General features: G+C 42.1%; 1 protein-coding gene across 4 annotated transcripts in view; it reads right to left on the bottom strand.

Moving 5' to 3' along the window:
* LOC122548856 (protein spire homolog 1-like) overlaps positions 1 to 19563 on the bottom strand; it is a 207915-nt gene that overhangs the window by 50773 nt on the left and 137579 nt on the right. For 2 of the 4 annotated variants that reach the window (XM_043687728.2, XM_043687730.2), the window contains exons 7-10: positions 17606 to 17692; positions 16373 to 16502; positions 5927 to 5968; positions 3023 to 3186 (exon numbers count right to left, since the gene is read on the bottom strand). In XM_043687728.2, coding sequence (XP_043543663.2) covers positions 3023 to 3186; positions 5927 to 5968; positions 16373 to 16502; positions 17606 to 17692 — 423 coding nt within the window. The remainder of the gene's footprint in view (positions 1 to 3022; positions 3187 to 5926; positions 5969 to 16372; positions 16503 to 17605; positions 17693 to 19563) is intronic. The other 2 variants (XM_043687729.2, XM_043687731.2) reach the window with 1 other exon arrangement.

Genomic DNA, 19563 nt, shown 5'->3' on the forward strand with positions numbered 1-19563 from the left:
TGGGCCAAAGGGCCTGTTTCCACACTGTAAGTAATCTAATCTAAGTAATAGTTTCTTCTAGTAATGTTCCACTAGGGAAGGGATAATGTATAAAAGCATAGGATGGGAAAATGAAGACTGCTAGAAGGTCAACATTGATTTTCTGAAAGGTGCAGCAGACTCAAAGGTCCATTGGCCCTACTCCTGCTCTGAATCATATGGTCCATGTACCGTTTCTTTTAATTATTCAAGGGATGTAGCCATTGCTAGCTTGGCTGCAATTTACTGCCCACTTGCTGCACTCCAACTGCACTCTCCTTGTTTGACATCATCCAGCCCGATGGATAGATACCATATTCACAAACATCCATTCTCTCGACAGCAGCAGTTCTGTACAATCTACAGAAATTAGACAGCACCTTCCAAACCGATGACCACTGCCATCTAGAGAGACAAAGGCAGCAGGTACATGGGAACACCACCCTGCACGTACCCCTCCAAGCCACTCACCACCCTGACTTGGAAATATATCACCATTTCTTCACTGTCACTGAGTCAAAATCCTGGAATTTCCTTCCTCAGGGTATTATGGGTCAACCAACAGCATATGGATGCGGCGGTTCAAGAATGCAGTTCACCACCAGCTTCTCAAGGGGAACTAGGGATTGGTAATAAATGCTGACCAGCTAGCAACACCCACATCCCATCAGTGCATAAGAAAGCACCAAAATCGGGAATAAGTAAGAACGTTAATCAATATGGCAAAGACCTAAAAAACACGTGTGGGCTTCAATTCCAAACTCAATATAAATTTTGACAAAACACAGCCTGATGCTGTTCATTTTCATAAAAACCAAGCTGGTTCACTAATGTCCTTTCGGGAAGGAAATCTGACAACCTTATCTGCTCTGGCCTATACGTGATTCCAGACCCACAGCAATGTGGCTGACTCCTATCTACCCTCTGGGCAATTAGGGATGGGCAATAAACACTGGCTGGCCAGTGATGCCCACATCCCATGAACAAAAGGAAATAAATACAATCACTCTGAATCAAGACCAATATTCCAGCTTTTAATACAGTACAAAGATATGAGATTGAGATGACTCCAACCCCAAGAAGATTAGATTACTTACAGTGTGGAAACAGGCCCTTCGGCCCAACAAGTCCACACCGACCCGCCGAAGCGAAACCCACCAAGACCCATTGCCCTACATTTACCCCTTCACCTAACATTACGGGTAATTTAACTTGGCCAATTCACCTAACCTGCACATTTTTGGACTGTGGGAGGAAACCAGAGCACCCGGAGGAAACCCACGCAGACACGGGGAGAACGTGCAAACTCCACACAGAGTCACCTGAGGCAGGAATTGAACCCAGGTCTCTGGCGCTGTGAGGCAGCAGTGCTAACCACTGTGCCACCGTGCCGCCCAGATATGACACTGAATTTAATTTCCCAATAATGGTAACAGTTGCCACAGAATTTGCATATTAAGTTGCTGCAGTTTCTCCATCAACTGGAAAAAGGAATACTGTAATGACATTAATGTATTTAAAGAATTACATAAATTATCAGCATAGAAGCAGGTATTTGACCCAAATAATCTGTGCTGGGCTTTTATACTCCACAAAATAGCATGGGTCTTTTCCCATGGGTAAGGTAGTTCAAAACTGGGGGCATATTTTTATGATGAAAGGAGAAAGATTTAAAAAGGACATGAGGGGAAACCTTTTTACACAGAGAGTGGTTCATGTGTGAGATGAACTGCCTGAGGAAGTGGTGGATGTAGGTACAGTTACAACATTTACAAGACTTTTGGATAAGTACATGAATAAAGAAGGTTTGGAGGGATGCAGAGTCCCACATGCAGATAAGTGGGACTAGTTTGGTTTGGGAATATGGTCGGCATGGACTGGTTGGACCAAAGGGTCTGTTTTTGTGCTATATAACTCTATGAACCATCTCCAAATCTATTGCATCACATTTATCCATTCCTTTCTTTCTCTTTCACCATAAGAAATAGACCATTTGGCCTCTCAAACCTGCTCCACCATTCTCTCTGATCCATGGGTGATCTGACATTCCACTTTCTTACCCTTTCCCCATAACCTTTGATTTCCCAAGTGGTCAAGATCTATCTTGGTCATAAATATACAAAAGGAGTTTACCCCCACAGCAAGAAGTCCCAAAGACTTTGAACCCTCTAACAGAAGAGAATCCTCATCATCTCAGTCTTAAATTGGCATCCTTTATTCTGAGACTATGCCCTCAAGTCCTAGGTTCTCCCATGAAGGGGTTGATACCCTCAGCTTTTAACCTGTCAAACCTCTAATGAATCTTATGTGTTTCAATGAGATCACCTGTGTACTTACTTAAACACATGATGGGTAGTTTCACTCTGCAGATATCTCTATTATTAAGTGTTTGGTAATACTGAACTTAAAACCCTTCAGAGAAAGAGATATGATGTCAACACCTTTCATCTTTCATCAAGATTGATGAGCAAGTTAGACACATGAATTTTCTAAATTTGGTGTCTTGCACTACAGTCCTGATTTGAGTGCAAGAGAAAAAGTCTAAAATTCTTTCTCCGATGTTTAACTACAGGCAAAAAACCATGTTTTTCTACAAACGCTACCATCAGGGAGAAGGTACAGAAGCCTGAACACACGCACCAGCCGGTTTTGAAACAGTTTCTACCCTACTGTCGTTAGGACACTGAATGGACTCACAAATTCTTAACATTCGCCTGTACCTGTGTTTTTGTATTTGTCGCTGTTTACCTATTATATACGTATCAATGCTACTCAACTCTATGATCTGCCTGTATTGCTCACAAGACAGTATTCCTCAGTACACGTGATAATAAATTCAATTCAATTCAAAAACTACTCACTCACACATGCTCACACGTACATCCACACGCATACATACTGCAGGAACAAGTACTTTTATGTTCACACATGCACATACATGTGGACACACACACATGAATAAATGAACAACAGAGACTAGGTTCACGAGCACATTTTTGCTTACCTCAGAGTCGGAGCTGTCTATCTCTGCCAGCGTAGGTGCCTTCAGGAGTCTTCTTCTTTGGACTTGTGACGTGTGGGCATCAGTCTCTGTAATTTGGGACATAACTGCACCATTGGCCATAGGAGGGGGTGAGGTCTTCCTGCTCCTCTCTGGGGTTGTCACATCTGTAAACACAGAAGAAGGGAGTCAAAAAGTCTACCCTATGACTGGATCTTTCGGAAGGCTACTCCTACACTATACTTTGTCTGCTGCTTGCATGTCAAAGTTAGAGTTGCCACCTGCCTGGTATTGCTCCTGGCAGTGTGTTTTTATTGAGTCAGTTTCTGTAAAACATCTAAAATGTACAAGCCTAACAGTGAAAGCGCATTGTTCCTATTCTGGTGATATATTCAAGTTATCACAGTGTTCAACACGTTTTCTGCACAAGCAAATTGCAGACTCAAACACTTTTTTTTGCGTCTTGGCAAACCAGGCAAACGTGGCAACTCTAATCATGAAAGAGGGTAAAACCCTTCTCACCAGGTGAACTTTGTTGCTTGAAGTCTGTTGTTAAATCTTCTCCATTTTCAAAAAGACACCGACCACAAATGGCATGCCTGCTCACTACGATATCGCCATAGCCACAGCTCAGGCACCCACCATCACTTTCCCAGCATCCCCCTCAGGTATGATTTAACTGAATGATGGCAGAGATTCGGGAGGGTGAACAGCCTGCTCAAATTCAAATGGCAAAGCTCTTCTCTGGATTTAAACATTCAGTTCATTTGACATAAAATTGAAATGCGGCCTCATAAAATAATGGAATTAGAATCCCTACAGTGTGGTAACAGGCTCTTCGGCCTAAAAAGTCCACACCGACCCTCCGAAGAGTAACCTACCTAGACCCATTCCCCTACCTTATATTTACCCCTAACTAATGTACCTAGCCTACACATTCTTGAACACTATGGGCAATTTAGCATGGCCAATTCACTTAACCTACACATCTTTGGATTGTGGGGGGAAACCCACGCTGACATGGGGAGAATGTGCAAACTCCACACAGTCACCTGAGGCTGTAATCGAATCTGGGTGCCTACCGCGTTGAGGCACCAGTGCTAACCACTGAGCCACCATGCCATCCAATTGGATATCGACGCTCCAGCCTATGTACCAGGAACTTCTGACTGCACTTTATTTTAAACAGAAAAGACCCTCCTTCCATGCCAGGTTTTCAGTTTGATTGAATGGTCAGCAAGAATGGTGAGCTGCTCAACTTTCAGATGGGAGCAAGGGTCAGAGGTGAGTCCATCTCAATACATTACTACAGGCCAAACCTAACAGAGGTAGCAGAGAACATCATTGTCTGCTCTTTTAATAAGGTAGGGAGGAAAGAATAACTTTTTAAATAATTAAAGTAATTGCAAGAGTACTTGTGAAAGCCATTGTTTGCAATGCCACATGCAGAATAAAAAAACAAAGCACTTGGTTACTTCAACAGTAAGAATCCAAAATATAGAATCTCTACTGAGTGGTCTCCCTTCAGAACCGTCTAACATCCCCACTGGTCTAATGAGTAAATGCATTGCTCAACACAGTACTGAGGCACACAGAGAAGTGAGGGCCCAGATTACATCCTCAGTTTGTGTAGAGATATCACAAATAACTTCAGCACTTCAAATTTTGGAGCTTTTATTTGGAGGGGGTTTCAGTGGGTGGGTGCAGGGTTAACTCTTCACCTCTAATCAATGCTCTCTGCTTGGAAAAATTTTATAGGGTAGATCCAGACACTGCATGGTGCATAAATTGTGTGAGTTTAGTCGGACTTACATAACGCCTCTGAAAATTAAAATTAGGAGAGATTTGAAACAGTTGCTGATTTGATTTTCACTATCATGCAATGCCATATACTCCACCCAACACAGTAACAAACTTTCAAGCTACAAGTCCAGCATTTCCCATTCTGCATTTTCACAGATTGTCTTCTACTGTAAAGCAGGAAAAATATGCTCTCAGCAAATGAAATTCAATCACTCACATCATGTAATGGATGTAGCTGTTTAAAATCATTCATGTGGTTACATTACATATGGAGCTAAGAAAGATCTAGAAACCTGTCTTTGCCCATCCACGCAGAAAGATTCTTTAATCACCTCATGAGGGAGAAAAGAAAAGCTGAACAAAAAAAAACAAAGGGAAGGCCTATTCCTGATTTCTCATTTTGCTTTCCAATTGAATCCAGAGAATTTCAATCTAATCACTCTTCCTTCTTGCCCTGATATCTCTGGAGTCCCCAGAGATCTTGGCCCCTTCCTAGACCTCATCTATATGCTGTATCTGGATAACAGCAGGTCCCACATATATACAGGCGTTCAGCTCCAGTAGGCTGCTTTGACACCTCCCACCTTGTAGGGTAATGGCAGGAGCAGATACACAAACACCCCGTCACCAAAAAGTGATACATGATTATATTGAGATATTGCACTCCTTCATCAATGTTGAGTCAAAATCTTGAACTCTACCTGATAGCACTATGGCTATAACTTCATCCACATGGACTGCAGTGGTTCAGAAAGGCAGCTCACTGCCTATTTCACAAGGGCAATTAGGAGTGGGCATAAATGATGTCATTGCCTGTGCTGCTCATGAACAAGTAAATACAAAAGCACTTCCACATCGAACCGAACTTACTCGTTGTTGACATAAGCTCAATTTGCAAAATGCTGAAAGCGCCCCATTACCGTAGACATTGAAACCACAACCACCAAAGCTGCTGCATCAAGCACAAACCATAAAACCAACAGCAACGTTAAAATAATCAAAGGAGCCAAGAATGGTTAAAACAAAGGTGGATGAAGTGAAAGATGCAAAAGCAAAAGCGATACATGACAAAAACCACCACGTCAGGTACGGAGCTGCCTTTACCTGACAAGTCAAAACTGCAAGACATGCTAAGTGGCCTCATTACTGTAAGAAAAACAATTGGATGGTTAGGAAAAAAACTGGAGAAAATAATACAGTTAGAATTTCATCTCAACATTGAAATCTTTCAACTTTATGCAGAGAACTAATAAAGACAGGGCAGTAAGGGATACATTACTCCAATTATTCACATGGTTAGCTCTCAATGAAAGAAAACAATTAATTGAGGAGAATTGAGATTGATGCTCAAATATGATATGAGTTGGTTCGTGAGACTACTAGATCCATGAGGATGCTACAGCAAACCCCTTGTTTTGAATCACTGTAGTGCTTTTCTCTATTATTTCTACTTCATCTGTAAGACATTGTTTTTTTCTTACTGGAATATGATTTCACAAGCAGAGGAAACAAGACACTACCTGTTTCAAAATAGCTGCTCTTCATGTGAGAACTGTAAACAATGCTGTAAACAACTTTGGCAGGAATTCTAATAGCCAATAGCCTGAGAATTGAGACCAAACTTGATTTCTCAATAAGCAAATACACAGACCTGGAATTTGCCATGCCCTGGGCTGAAGGGCTAAGAGATGGGCAGGCAGACAGAATGGCAGTGGAAAGGCTCAGAGACAAGTCTGTCCGATGTCTTCCTACTGCCAGGTCAGCGATAGGAAAGTCGGAAGAGCAGCTGCCTATTTGGAACACAATTAAGCTCCTTCAATGCACGACAAATCCCCACAATTACCAGAGCACTGGCACTTCCCAGGTCTCATTCCCTCTCTTTGAGGATCCCCAGATATTGAGGTGCCGCCTCCTTGTAACTGGTGCCATAGCAATGGCCACCTCAACAGGTGGGGCTGATTGTTGGGCTGGTACCTCTTCAGGACTGGTCATTAGCCCCTAGCACCTCTTACTGACTGGACAGCAGCTCCGAACAGGTCTTAGTGATTGGACAGCAACTCCCACCTCTTCTGGTGATTGGACAGCAGTCCCCTGGCAGCAGCTATTTAATTGGCTGCCACCGGCAAATTGTTTCTTTAATTCCTGCCAACAGGACTCTAGCTTCCATGGTCAAATTCGGGCCATAATTTTACAAAGAACAGCTAGTGAGCCAATTCCAAATTGTATCTCCTAGTATGGTAGGAGTAAGATCAGTTTACTTTGTACAGACTAATGAGAAATTCTGAGACTTTCGAGAATACATTGTTTTAGTAACATGTCTGATTGTACCCCATTGCTGAACCTGAGTCAGGCTGGGCTCCCAGTTTTGTGTATTGATATAGCTGGTGGCTATACCAAACACAGGGCTTTTTACAAAGCTTCTTTACAAAGAGAAGTATTATGTGCATACGTTGTGCCTGTGTCAACTTGACAAACTAGGCGACAGTAATCCTTTAGTTCAATTCTTGACCAGGTCAATGAAATCCTGGCTGTTAGCTGTCAGCCATCACATAACTGGTGCATTCTCCATAGCAAACCTCTATCAGAGTTCACTAACTAACCAACCAGCACTCTCTTCTCATACTGTTTAGAATATTATTCCTCCTTATTTCAGTAGTCTTGCAAATGTGCTGAAGAATGCAAGACGAGAAGCTTTTGACAATACTTTCAACAATATTCCACAATTTCTGCACTAAACTGCATTTGCTTTGTTTCTGCCCACGTCACCATCCTGTCTAGATTTCTCGACATCTGGAACTTTGCTTATCAGTATCAACAATCAACACTGGATACGTGGCTGCCATTGATTAGCTCTTTATTCCAGACTTTATTGAATTCTAATTTTATTATCCACCATGGTACGATTTGAAATTGGAACACTGGCCTGGATTGCTAGTACAGTTACATCACCACTATGCCACCAGCTCCCCCCTTTTTTAAGATTTGGAGATGCCGGTGTTGGACTGGGGTGTACAAAGTTAAAAATCACACAACACCAGGTTATAGTCCAACAGGTTTAATTGGAAGCACACTAGCTTTCGGAGCACGCACCTATCACCTGATGAAGGAGCGTCGCTCCGAAAGCTAGTGTGCTTCCAATTAAACCTGTTGGACTATAACCTGGTGTTGTGTGATTTTTAACTTTGTACACCCCTTTTTTAAGTAAGGGTATCACATTCACAATCTTTCAATAGTCTGACACAATGCCTATATACAATTACCTTTGCTGTTTCTAAGTTTGAATCTAGTTGCAATCTATCTGGGCCAGGTGAGGCATCAAGTAAAGATCATATTTTTTGACTCACCTTCACTAGCTGATACTACTGTGTGTGCATCTTCCTTCTTCTCTTTTATTGTTAACCATTGTGGAGATAGATACAAGTACTTTAGCCTTGCTCTCTACCTCAACATGAAGACTTCCCTTTCAGTGCCTAACAAGCCTAAGTTTTACCCTAGCTACCTCTTATACCTCATAAATTTAGAAAATGTTTAAATGTTTAATTTAATGTTACCTAATGTTAATAATGTTAATCTTTTCTCAAAAACCTCACATTGCATTATCATATTTGCTTTTTCAATTCCCTACTGTACTGACCATGATCTGCCTGGTGGTTCAACGCATCTCACTCCTAATAGAGTCATAGAGATGTACAGCATGGAAACAGACCCTTCGGTCCAACCTGTCCACACCGGCCAGATATCCCAACCCAATCTAGTCCCACCTGCCAGCACCCGGCCCATATCCCTCCAAACCCTTCCTATTCATATAACCATCCAAATGCCTCTTAAATGTTGCAATTGTACCAGCCTCCACCACATCCTCTGGCAGCTCATTCCATACACGTACCACCCTCTGCGTGAAAAAGTTGCCCCTCAGGTCTCTTTTATAACTTACCCCTCTGCTCTCTAAACCTATGCTCTCTAGTTCTGGTCTCCCCAACCCCAGGGAAAAGACTGTCTCCTTATCCTATCCATGCCCATCATAATTTTGTAAACCTCGAAAATGTCACCCCTCAGCCTCCGACACACCAGGGAAAACAGCCTCTCCAAATACCTCAAATCCTCCAACTCTGGCAACACCGTTGTAAATCTTTTCTGAACCCTTTCAAGTTTCACAACATCTTTCCGATAGGAAGGAGACCGGAATTGCACACAATATTCCAACAGTGGCCTAACCAATGTCTTGTACAGCCGCAACATGACCTCCCAACTCCTGTACTCAATACTCTGACCAATAAAGGAAAGCATACCAAACTATCCTATCTTCCTGAGGCTCCACTTTTAAGGAGCTATGAACCTGCACTCCAAGGTCTCTTTGTTCAGCAACACTCCCTAGGACCTTACCATTAAGTGTATAAGTCCTGCTAAGACTTGCTTTCCCAAAATGCAGCACCTCACATCTGAATTAAGCTCCATCTGCCACTTCTCAGCCCATTGGCCCATCTGGTCCAGATCCTGTTGTCATCTGAGGTAATCCTCTTTGCTGTCCACTACACCTCCAATTTTGGTGTCATCTGAAAACTTACTAACTGTACTTCTTATGCTCGCATTCAAATCATTTATGTAAATGACAAAACGTAGCGTACCCAGCACCGATTCTTGTGGCACTCCACTGGTCACAGGCCTCCAGTCTGAAAAACCACCCTCCACCACCACCCTCTGTCCTCTACCTTTGAGCCAGTTCTGTATCCAAATGGCTAGTTCTCCCTGTATTCCGTGAGATCTAACCTTGCTAATCAGTCTCCCAATAATCTTCTTTATTACTTCTTCAAAAAACTCAATCAAGTTTGTGAGACATGTTTTCCCACACACAAAGCCATGTTGACTATCCCTAATCAGTCCTTGCCTTTCCAAATACATGTACATCCTGTCCCTCAGGATTCCCTCCAGCAACTTGCCCACCACTGAAGTCAGGCTCACCGGTCTATAGTTCCCTGGCTTGTCTTTACCACCCTTCTTAAACAGTGGCACCACGTTTGCCAATCTCCAGTCTTCCAGCACCTCAGTTGTGACTATCGATGATACAAATATCTCAGCAAGAGGCCCAGCAATCACTTCTCTAGCTTCCCACAGAGTTATCAGGTACACCTGATCAGGTCCTGGGGATTTATCCACCTTTAACCGCTTCAAGACATCCAGCACTTCCTCCTCTGTAATCTGGACATTTTGCAAGATGTCACCATCTATTTCCCTACAGTCTATATCTTCCATATTCTTTTCCATAGTAAATACTGATGCAAAATATTCATTTAGTACCTCCCCTCATTTTCTGTGGCTCCACACAAAGGCCGCCTTGCTGATTTGTAAAAACCCTTTGGATTCTCCTTAATTCTATTTGCCAAAGCTATCTCATGTTCCTGTTTTGCCCTCCTGATTTCCCTCTTAAGTATACTCCTACTTCCTTTATACTCTTCTAAGGATTCACTCGATCTATCCTGTCCATACCTGACATATGCTTCCTTCTTTTCTTAACCAAACACTCAATTTCTTTAGTCATCCAGCATTCCCTATACCTACCAGCCTTCCCTTTCACCCCGCCCCGTGGCCCAACATTTCATCTCCCCCTCCCACTCTGCCGAGGACATGGAGGTTCTGGGCCTCCTTCACCGCCGCTCCCTCACCACCAGACGCTTGGAGGAAGAACGCCTCATCTTCCGCCTCGGAACACTTCAACCCCAGGGCATCAATGTGGACCTCAACAGTTTCCTCATTTCCCCTTCCCCCACCTCACCCTAGTTTCAAACTTCCAGCTCAGCACTGTCCCCATGACTTGTCCGGACTTGTCCTACCTGCCTATCTTCTTTTCCACCTCTCCACTCCACCCTCTCCTCCCTGACCTATCACCTTCATCCCCTCCCCCACTCACCCATTGTACTCTATGCTACTTTCTCCCCACCCCCACCCTCTTCTAGCTTATCTCTCCACGCTTCAGGCTCACTGCCTTTATTCCTGATGAAGGGCTTTTGCCCGAAACGTCGATTTCGAAGCTCCTTGGATGCTGCCTGAACTTCTGAGCTCTTCCAGCACCACTAATCCAGAATCTGGTTTCCAGCATCTGCAGTCATTGTTTTTTCCCTTTCACCCTGACAGGAATGTACTTTCTCTGGTTTCTCGTTATCTCATTTCTGAAGGCCTCCCATTTTCCAGCCGTCCCTTTACCTGCGAACATCTGCCTCCAATCAGCTTTTGAAAGCGCTTGCCTAATACCGTCAAAATTGGCCTTTCTCCAAATTAGAACTTCACCTTTTAGATCTGGTCTATCCTTTTCCATCATGATTTTAAAGCGAATACAATTATGGTCGCCGGCCCCAAAGTGCTCCCCCATTGACACCTCAGTCACCTGCCCTGCCTTGTTGTCATAAGCCTCCTTTTTAACATTTTATTTTCAGTTTCACTTCTTTTGGCATCTTGTACTTTAGACTTTCCCACTGAAGGACAAGTGCTGAACTATTTGAACTATCCTTTTCCTCAATTCCCTCCGTCCTTTCATTACCGTCTAATCCAGCAATTGTCCTTCCCAATTTACCTGTGTTTATCTTCTTTCTTAAAACAGTGACATTGGCACTCCCATCATTGTGCCTCATAATCTTTGATGTTTTTAAACAGAATTATATTCCAGACACTGGTAGGAAGATGATTTCCTGCTGTTACACATTCTACTTGCCTTACTTCATGTCACAGAACTAGATCCAACACTATTTTCCTTCCATGTTAAACAAAAGACATACTGACTCAGAAAGTTCTTCTGTACCCACAGTGAAAAAATTCTCTCTTTCCTAATTCTTGGCACCGTGTTTTACTCAGTCGATACAAGCAAATTTATAATCTCTTAATATTACTGCCTCAATTTTGTTACACACTTTAAAAATTTACCTCCAAATCTATTCACCTATATACTGTTCATTGTTTGAAAATCCTTAAAAAGGTTTCCATCAATGAATGGAACAGCCCTTCCTTTGTTTCTTCATTCAAATAGATTCAGATATGGAATCATCTAACCTAGCTTTTCTACTTGGAACTGTAACATAAGTGTTCATCAATCAATACTGCTTCCTCTTTTTCCTCATCATAACCAGGGATGCTAAGAACTCATTCATGATCTTGTTTAAGCTGTATATCTGTTACTGCAACCACATCACAAAATCACATTGCAATTTCTGTCTGCAGCTCATCAACTTTATTAGTTCTACTATGAACATTGTCATGCAAACTGCTTAATACCTCCTTCATCACTTCAGCAGTATTTCTCAATGTGGCTCCTGAAACTGTTGAGAAATTTCTAATTTTACTGCTGCTTATATTTTCTGAAGTTTGACAGCGTTCGTATAAAATGCCTTGACATTTGTGTTCAAAGTGATTCCTTTAAATATTTAAATCTTGTTAAATATTAAGATATTAGACAAAGGTAGTTGGCATTGTCAGTGGGATGGGAATCAAATCAATAAGACCCCAGATTCCACTGCTAAGCCTGCTTCTATTAAATCTTTAGACGTCCAATACAATTCAGAGAGATAACAATTAATTGCAGAAGCCATTGTACTTTCACATCAATGTGTTTATGTCCCTAAGCAACTGAACTCTATTTAAAGTTTAAGTTAGAGTAGATCCCTACAGTATGGAAACAAGCCCATTGGCCCAACAAGTCCACACCGACCATTCGAAGAGTAACCCACCCAGACCCATTCCCCTACCCTATATGTACCCCTGACTAACGCACCTAACACTATGAGCAATTTAGCATAGCCAATTCACCTGACTTGCACATCCTTGGATTGCGGGAGGAAATCAGAGAACCCAGAGGAAACCCATGCAGACGTGGGGAGAATGTACAAACTCCACACAGACAGTCACCCAAGGTGGAAATTGAACCCAGGTCCCTGGCACTGTGAGGCAACAGTGCTAACCACTGAGCCACTGTGGCGCAACTTCACCGCCACACTCCTCAGCTACTTGCTTGGCAAGATCCTGGTTATCCACAAGAAATTAGCCAGAGGTTAACAAACAGACTATATTTTATTAACTTCATAAAAGCACACAAGGAGGTGGTGGCATAGCAATAGTGTCACTCAGCTAGCAATTCAGAACTTTACACTAATATCCTGAAGAAGAAGGGCTTATGCCCGAAACGTCGATTCTCCTGCTCCTTGGATGCTGCCTGACCTGCTGTGCTTTTCCAGCAACACATTTTCAGGTCTAATATTCTGGGACTTAGGTTAAAATCCCATCCTGTCAAATGGTGGAATTTGAATTCAATAAAATCTGGAATTAAATACTAGTCTGATGTAACCACTGTTGTCTGTTGTGAAAGACCCAATTGCTGTATTAATGTTCTTACCTGGTCTAGACATGTCTCCAGACCAACAGCAATGCAGTTGACTCTTAACTATCTTCTGCACAATGAGGCAATAGATGTTGCCCAAGTCAGTGACACCCACATCCCACAACTAAATAAAATAAGCTGGTATTTCAAACTTGTACTGAAGATTTGTAACCGTCCAGCTATTGATTGCTACTCAGTCTCTTGCTCTTATGTTCGTCAAGTTTGCTTTGGCAATGACTGGCAGTGGGTTCGAGTGGCATGTTTGACTGCATTTGACTGTATGTTTCTCAACAATAAAAAAAAGGTTCATTAGCTACCAATCACTTTATTAATAGAGGCATAGAGTACAAGAGCAAGATATCGTACTTGCATAAGACACTGGTTAGAACTCAGTTTGGAGGATTGTGTACAGTTCTGAGTGCCACACTATAAGAGGGATGGGAATGCATTGAAGATAGTGCAGAAGATATTTACAAAAATGGTTCCAGAAGAACCTTAGTTACGAGGAATAGATTGGAGAGGTTGGGATGTTCACCTTCGACAGAAGGAGACCAAGTGGCGATCTGATAGAAGTTTTCAAAATGTTGCATGTGTTGGATAGAGTATATGGGGGAAACAGTCCGGTCCATAAAAGGATCAATAACCAGAGGGTGCAGGTTTAAAGTGATTTCAAAAGAAGCTGATGTGATGTGAGAAAAAAAACGTTATTACGAAATGAGTAGCTAGGATATGGAATGCACTGCCTGGGAATGTGGTGGAGGCAGGTTCAACTGAGACATTGGATGATTTCTTTAAATAGGAAGAAATGTGCAAGGGAATGAGGAAAAGGCAGAAAAAAGACCCTAAGACACGTTGCTGAATGAAGAGCCTGTGCAGACACAATGAGCCGAAAGCATGTTCTGCACTGTGACACTTCTTTGATTTTGTGAAGAGAGAAACGTGCCATCATCAGCTCAGCTGCTGGAACTAAGAGATCACCCACAAAGTATCACGTGAAGGGCACTCCCAGCCTGCAGTCACTGCATCATGAACAACAAAGGGCTGAAAGAAAACCCTGAAACTTTCATCCCTGCACTTCATGCCATGACATTGGTGTAATATTTCAACACATGTATTACAAACCTTTCCGTAGGCATTTATGTGAGGAACTCTCAATAACCAGAGAAACAAATATTATATATATGCATAGAGGATTTAGCTCTAATTGAGTATTAATTAGCCAGCTAAGCAGCATGACACTACTCTCAGCACCATGTAACACAAAGCATATCATTTCACAAACTGCACAATGAAAGGCAACGCTACACGAGTCTTATAGTGATCTTAATGTGGGCCAAAGTTTGGGCTGAAAGGCCTGTCTCTGTGCTGTAGGACTGTATGACAATGTGCTTGAATGACATCTGCTCTATGGATCCTCTAGACATTTCACTGACAATGCATACCATATCCTGGATAAACAGATACCTTATTTATAGTGTAATCCATAAAAGTGCCAGCAAAACAAATTCAATACCTTAAATCAAAAACATTTTTAAATGTCTTTGATGCCCTAATATTTGCTTTCTCATTTGAAAACACACACACACACAGACACACACACACACGAAACACCAGGCTTTGCTCAGTTGGTGGTATTCTCAATTTTGAGTCAGAGAGTTGCTGTAACTGACGCTCATATGTCACTGCTGGCCTATGGGAGGCACATATGTCTGAAGGCATCATTTGTTGAATGAGTCATTAAAGTGAAATTCTGTCTGCTGAGTTAGATGAATACTAACAATCCAATTCAAAGACAACAATGGGTTTTCTTGCTTCTGAGTCTAGCCTTCCTCCTTTCTTTATCATAGAAGCGAAGGGACAGCAGAACCATGGGACCACCTCCACATCACCCTCAAAGTTGCCAACCATCCTGTCTTGTGCTCATATTCCTACTCCTTCCCTGTCACTGGCTCAAAGCACTAACATGTATAGTCCTACTACACCTTGGGTGTACCTTGACCACATCACCACCCACGTGGGCAAATAGGGATGGGCAATAAATGCCTGTCCCAGCCAACAATGCTCACATCCCAAGAGTGAACAAAACTTCTTTCATAAAACTCCCCCATTAGAAACAGCTGGACTGGTCACTCACTTCTTTTTGCCTGCTCGTGAGCAGTTTGCCCATTGCCGTTGCCTACATTACAACAGTGGATGCAAGACAAAACTAATTCACCGGTGCCGATATGTGAGTCATTCTGTGCGTGCAGTAAGGTGCTATTGAAGTGCAATCCACTTTAACTCCATTGATCCCACCAAGTTCCTATGGTGACCTGGGTCCAAGAGCTATGCAGAGGTTCCAGCCACCTTTAACAATGCTGATCTGAGATTAGACACTAGGAAGCGATCTAGCTTCACTGTAAACTGCATTTACAATTTTGTTTTAAAAATCATATTTTAAAACACTACATAGATTTATTTTTAAAAACAGAAATTTATGGTGCTGATGGAGATTAATCAGGCCATCATGCCTGTACTGGCTCTATAAATGAGTATTGTTACCTTGTACCAATCTCCTGCTCTCTTCTCCCACACCTTTGCATGTTATCTTTTTATTCAAATAAACTCCTCAACTGATCCTGCCTCTACTTCCATGCAGTGCATTTCAGATCTGAACTATCCACTGAGTTAAAGCATCTTTCCTCAGCTCACCCTTGCTGCTTTTACATATCACTTTAAACTCTTGCTCCTTTTAGGAGTGGGTTTCTCCACATCTGCTCAATCCAGCCTACTCATGATTTTGAAAATCAGTATAAAATCTCTTCTCGGCCTTCTCTCCAAGGATAACAGTCCCAATTTCTTCGATCTATCCCTATAATTGAAATTCCTCATTCGTGGAACTATTTCTGTAAACTGCTTCTGAGCTCTCTCCAATGCATTCACATCCTTAATATAATCAGCCAATTGGCACCTTTCAAATTGTACCCATTATCCACAACCACTCTTAGCCTAATGCATGAGTTTCTTTTTAAGTTAATCTTTCATTAAAATTAATGAATAATGATAAAAGGAATTGTGGTCTTCCTGTACTGACTTTGAAATGAAACTTGGTGCATCGTGTATTTTTGTCACTTCTTCACAAAATAAATAAAGGAAACATTATCCATAAACCACAGCTTTTATAGATTGCAGTTTTATTGTCATGGACTCACCATGTTTGCTACGTCTGATCATATCGGGTGATACTGGCCGCAGTTTTCGCTCAGATTTGATTTCTTCTAATATTCTTTCATGGAGACTCCGAGGACGTGGTGGATGTGGCTTGAGTTTCCGTGCAGATGCCTGTGACCCAGAGAAATTAACAACTGTCACAGATCTGACTGGCAAAATTGCAAATACGAGGCTGGTAACAAAAGTGAGAGGTAACAGCTATCGGGAATGTCGGATCAGGGTGGGTCTTCTTTCTTTATAAAGGATTAAATTTAATGTTTGACCTGGTTTAGAATTATGAATGAGTTGCATAGGGAGGATGTGAAGAGACTGATGGTATTTACCCACACCTAAGGAGGAGGAATTGGAGGCTAGAACAGGTGGAAAACATGAAACTGGTTCCTCAATTTGGCTCCCCACTGTGTGCCTGTTTTCCAACAACTTTCCAGGGCTGGGCTTAATGTAATGGTTGAGGGCCATTTAAGGTAAATGACTGGGATCTTCCCATGCTGGATCACCTCCTCCCCACATACTGAGTCAGGAGATATAAGGGTCACAGGATATAGGTGTCACTAGCAAGGCCAGCATTTGTTGTTCATTCCTAATCTCCCATGATCAAGTAGCAATATCACAGCACATTTGAGAGTCAGCACATTGCTGTGGGTCTGCAGTAACATGTAGGCCAGACCATGTATGGACGGCAGATTTCCTTCCCTGAAGAAACTGGATGAGGTTTCATGGCTATCGATGGTAGTTGTCATGGTTACAATTTGCTGAGATTAGCTTTATGTTCTGAATTCCACCAGCTGTCATGGTGGGATTCAAAACCACATCCTCAGGTCTAGTCCATGATACTACCATCTCCTGTCAATGTTTAAATTCTTCTAATATTCTTCAATGAAGAAAATATTATTTTTTTCTTGTATACACTGCAATAATGCTAAGGCATCAGCCTTGACCATACCCTTCCTAAGTAAGGGATTCTCCTGAACACTGATGACTGTGGTCATCTATGACTTTCAAATATTAATCAGGTTTTCAAGGGCAGCTCCATTTTGAATTGCTCTCATGCTCTTCTACCTGCCTCAGTAATGCAGACCGCCGCAAAGAGCTCGAAGTAAGTTTCTAACCATATGACATTCATACTCATGGTCATGGTGTCACTCAAACATATCACATGGCCCGGCAGGTCAGTTGTGACTATTCTGAATTCTAAACATATCAGCTGTACTCACAGGGTTTAATGGAGGCCTTGAGCGAATAAAGTCCAGGATCATTTCATGGGCACTTTTCTTCAATTTGGGAGGGAGGTTACCATTAACCTGTAGCAGGGAAATAAAAATTAGTCACAGAAATCATACCACCTTTTAAACAGATCATAACTAATGAACATTAGCAAAGGATATCTCCTAAGATATGTGGAGAATATATAACAGAATCCCACAGGATTTGTCTGACAGGCATTATTACAAGAAACAAATCCCTTCACTTCAGCCTGAATTTTTGCACAGCTCTGTCAAAATATTCCCAATCTGTCAAAGAACTGTCATGATGTTAAAGAACTGCCCAAGTTTGTTGGACTGTAAAAGTCTATTGGAATTTCAATACCCTCTGGAACTGTCAAAGTTGTTCAGACTTTGAATGTTTACAAATCTGTGGAGTTTAAAAGCAAATTCAGTGCTCTCTATTTCACACTGTTGAAATAAGTCTATGGGCTATCATTGTAGGAACTGTACTATATGACTGATTTTGCAACCTAAAATTAGGTCAGTGTGGTGCCTCTTAAGGGAACAGGTTGATTGACATCTCCAAGTGAGACTCATAACTTCATTGTAAGTCAGCAAGGCTCCTGAGATTTGGATGTTAGATGAGTTGCGGGGGGGGGGGGGGGGGGGGGGGGGGGGGGGCGGGGAGGGGGTTGCAAGGGAAAGGGCTGGTGCTTGGGATGGCACTAAGTTGGCATTGGAGCTAAGAAGGAACTTAGAGTTGAGTGAAGGGCATGAGCTGGTACTGAGATTAGGAAGAGCCATGTGCAAATATCTTTAGGAAGGGGCTTGCTGTCACTGAGGGAGCAGAAGTTCCACTCTAATCCAATGAATGTTCTCCCAGCATATTTTCATTGCAGGGCAGACAATGTTTGGTTGGTGTGGTGCCAACTGACTTTCAGATCAGGGCGTGGCACAATGTGTGAAAATGTGCAAAAGGGCCATTCTTTTGCAGCTGAATAACAAATTCCCCAATTATCATTGTCCCTAAAGTTTATAGCTTGTACGGCACATTTAATGCAAGTCTCGATACACGTCATAGGAGTATTATAAAATTTCACATTAAACTAGAAATGCTGATATTTGGAGAGGTGACTAAAAGCTTGGTTGGAGCGGCAGGTTATACATGAGCATTATCATGAGGGGCACAGATAAGGTGAACTGCATAGGTCGTTTCCCTAGGGTAGGGGAGTTCAAAGCTAAAGGGCATAATTTTAAGGTGAGCAGGGAAAGATTTAAAAGGGACCTGAGGGGCAACCTTTTCACTGAGAGGCTGGTACGTATATGGAATGAACTGCCAGAGAAAGTGGCAGATGCAGGCACAGTTACAACATTTAAAAGCCTATTGGATAGGTACATGAATGGGAAAGGTTTAGAGGTATATGGGCCAAGTGCAGGCAAATGGTACTTGTTTAGTTTGGGAAACCTGGTCAGCATGGAAGAGTGAACCAAAGGGTCTGTTTGTGTGCTGTATAACTCTATGATTCTGTTCTATGATGACTCTATATTTTATTTAAAACAATAATCAACTTAGCTTCCAGTATGGAAACATATCAAACATGAACGAACACTTGGGTAGGATGTATTATGAATGAATTTCTTCATTATCCTTCAAGTTTTTAAAATCATAAGAAAAATCACACTCCACACAGTCTGTGGCTTAAATACAAGAAGGCATTTTCTTTTTAACCATGTCAGAATCAATGCAACTGGGCATATAATGCATGATGTACATGTAGTTATGTCCTGCTGTACTTAATGTCTTCAAATCTTGAACTGCAAAGACAGAGGTCTTATTCATACTAATAATAAAAGCAAAATATTGCAGATGTTGGAAATCTGAAATAAGAACAAGTCGTGCTGGAAAAACTCAGTGGGTCTGGCAGCATCTGTGAAGAGAGAAAAAGGGTTAACATTTCGAGTCCAAT

This window comes from Chiloscyllium plagiosum, unplaced genomic scaffold, assembly GCF_037043375.1.
Source record: "Chiloscyllium plagiosum isolate Xiang-an unplaced genomic scaffold, Cpla_swu_hap1 HiC_scaffold_4, whole genome shotgun sequence".
NCBI lineage: Eukaryota > Metazoa > Chordata > Chondrichthyes > Orectolobiformes > Hemiscylliidae > Chiloscyllium > Chiloscyllium plagiosum.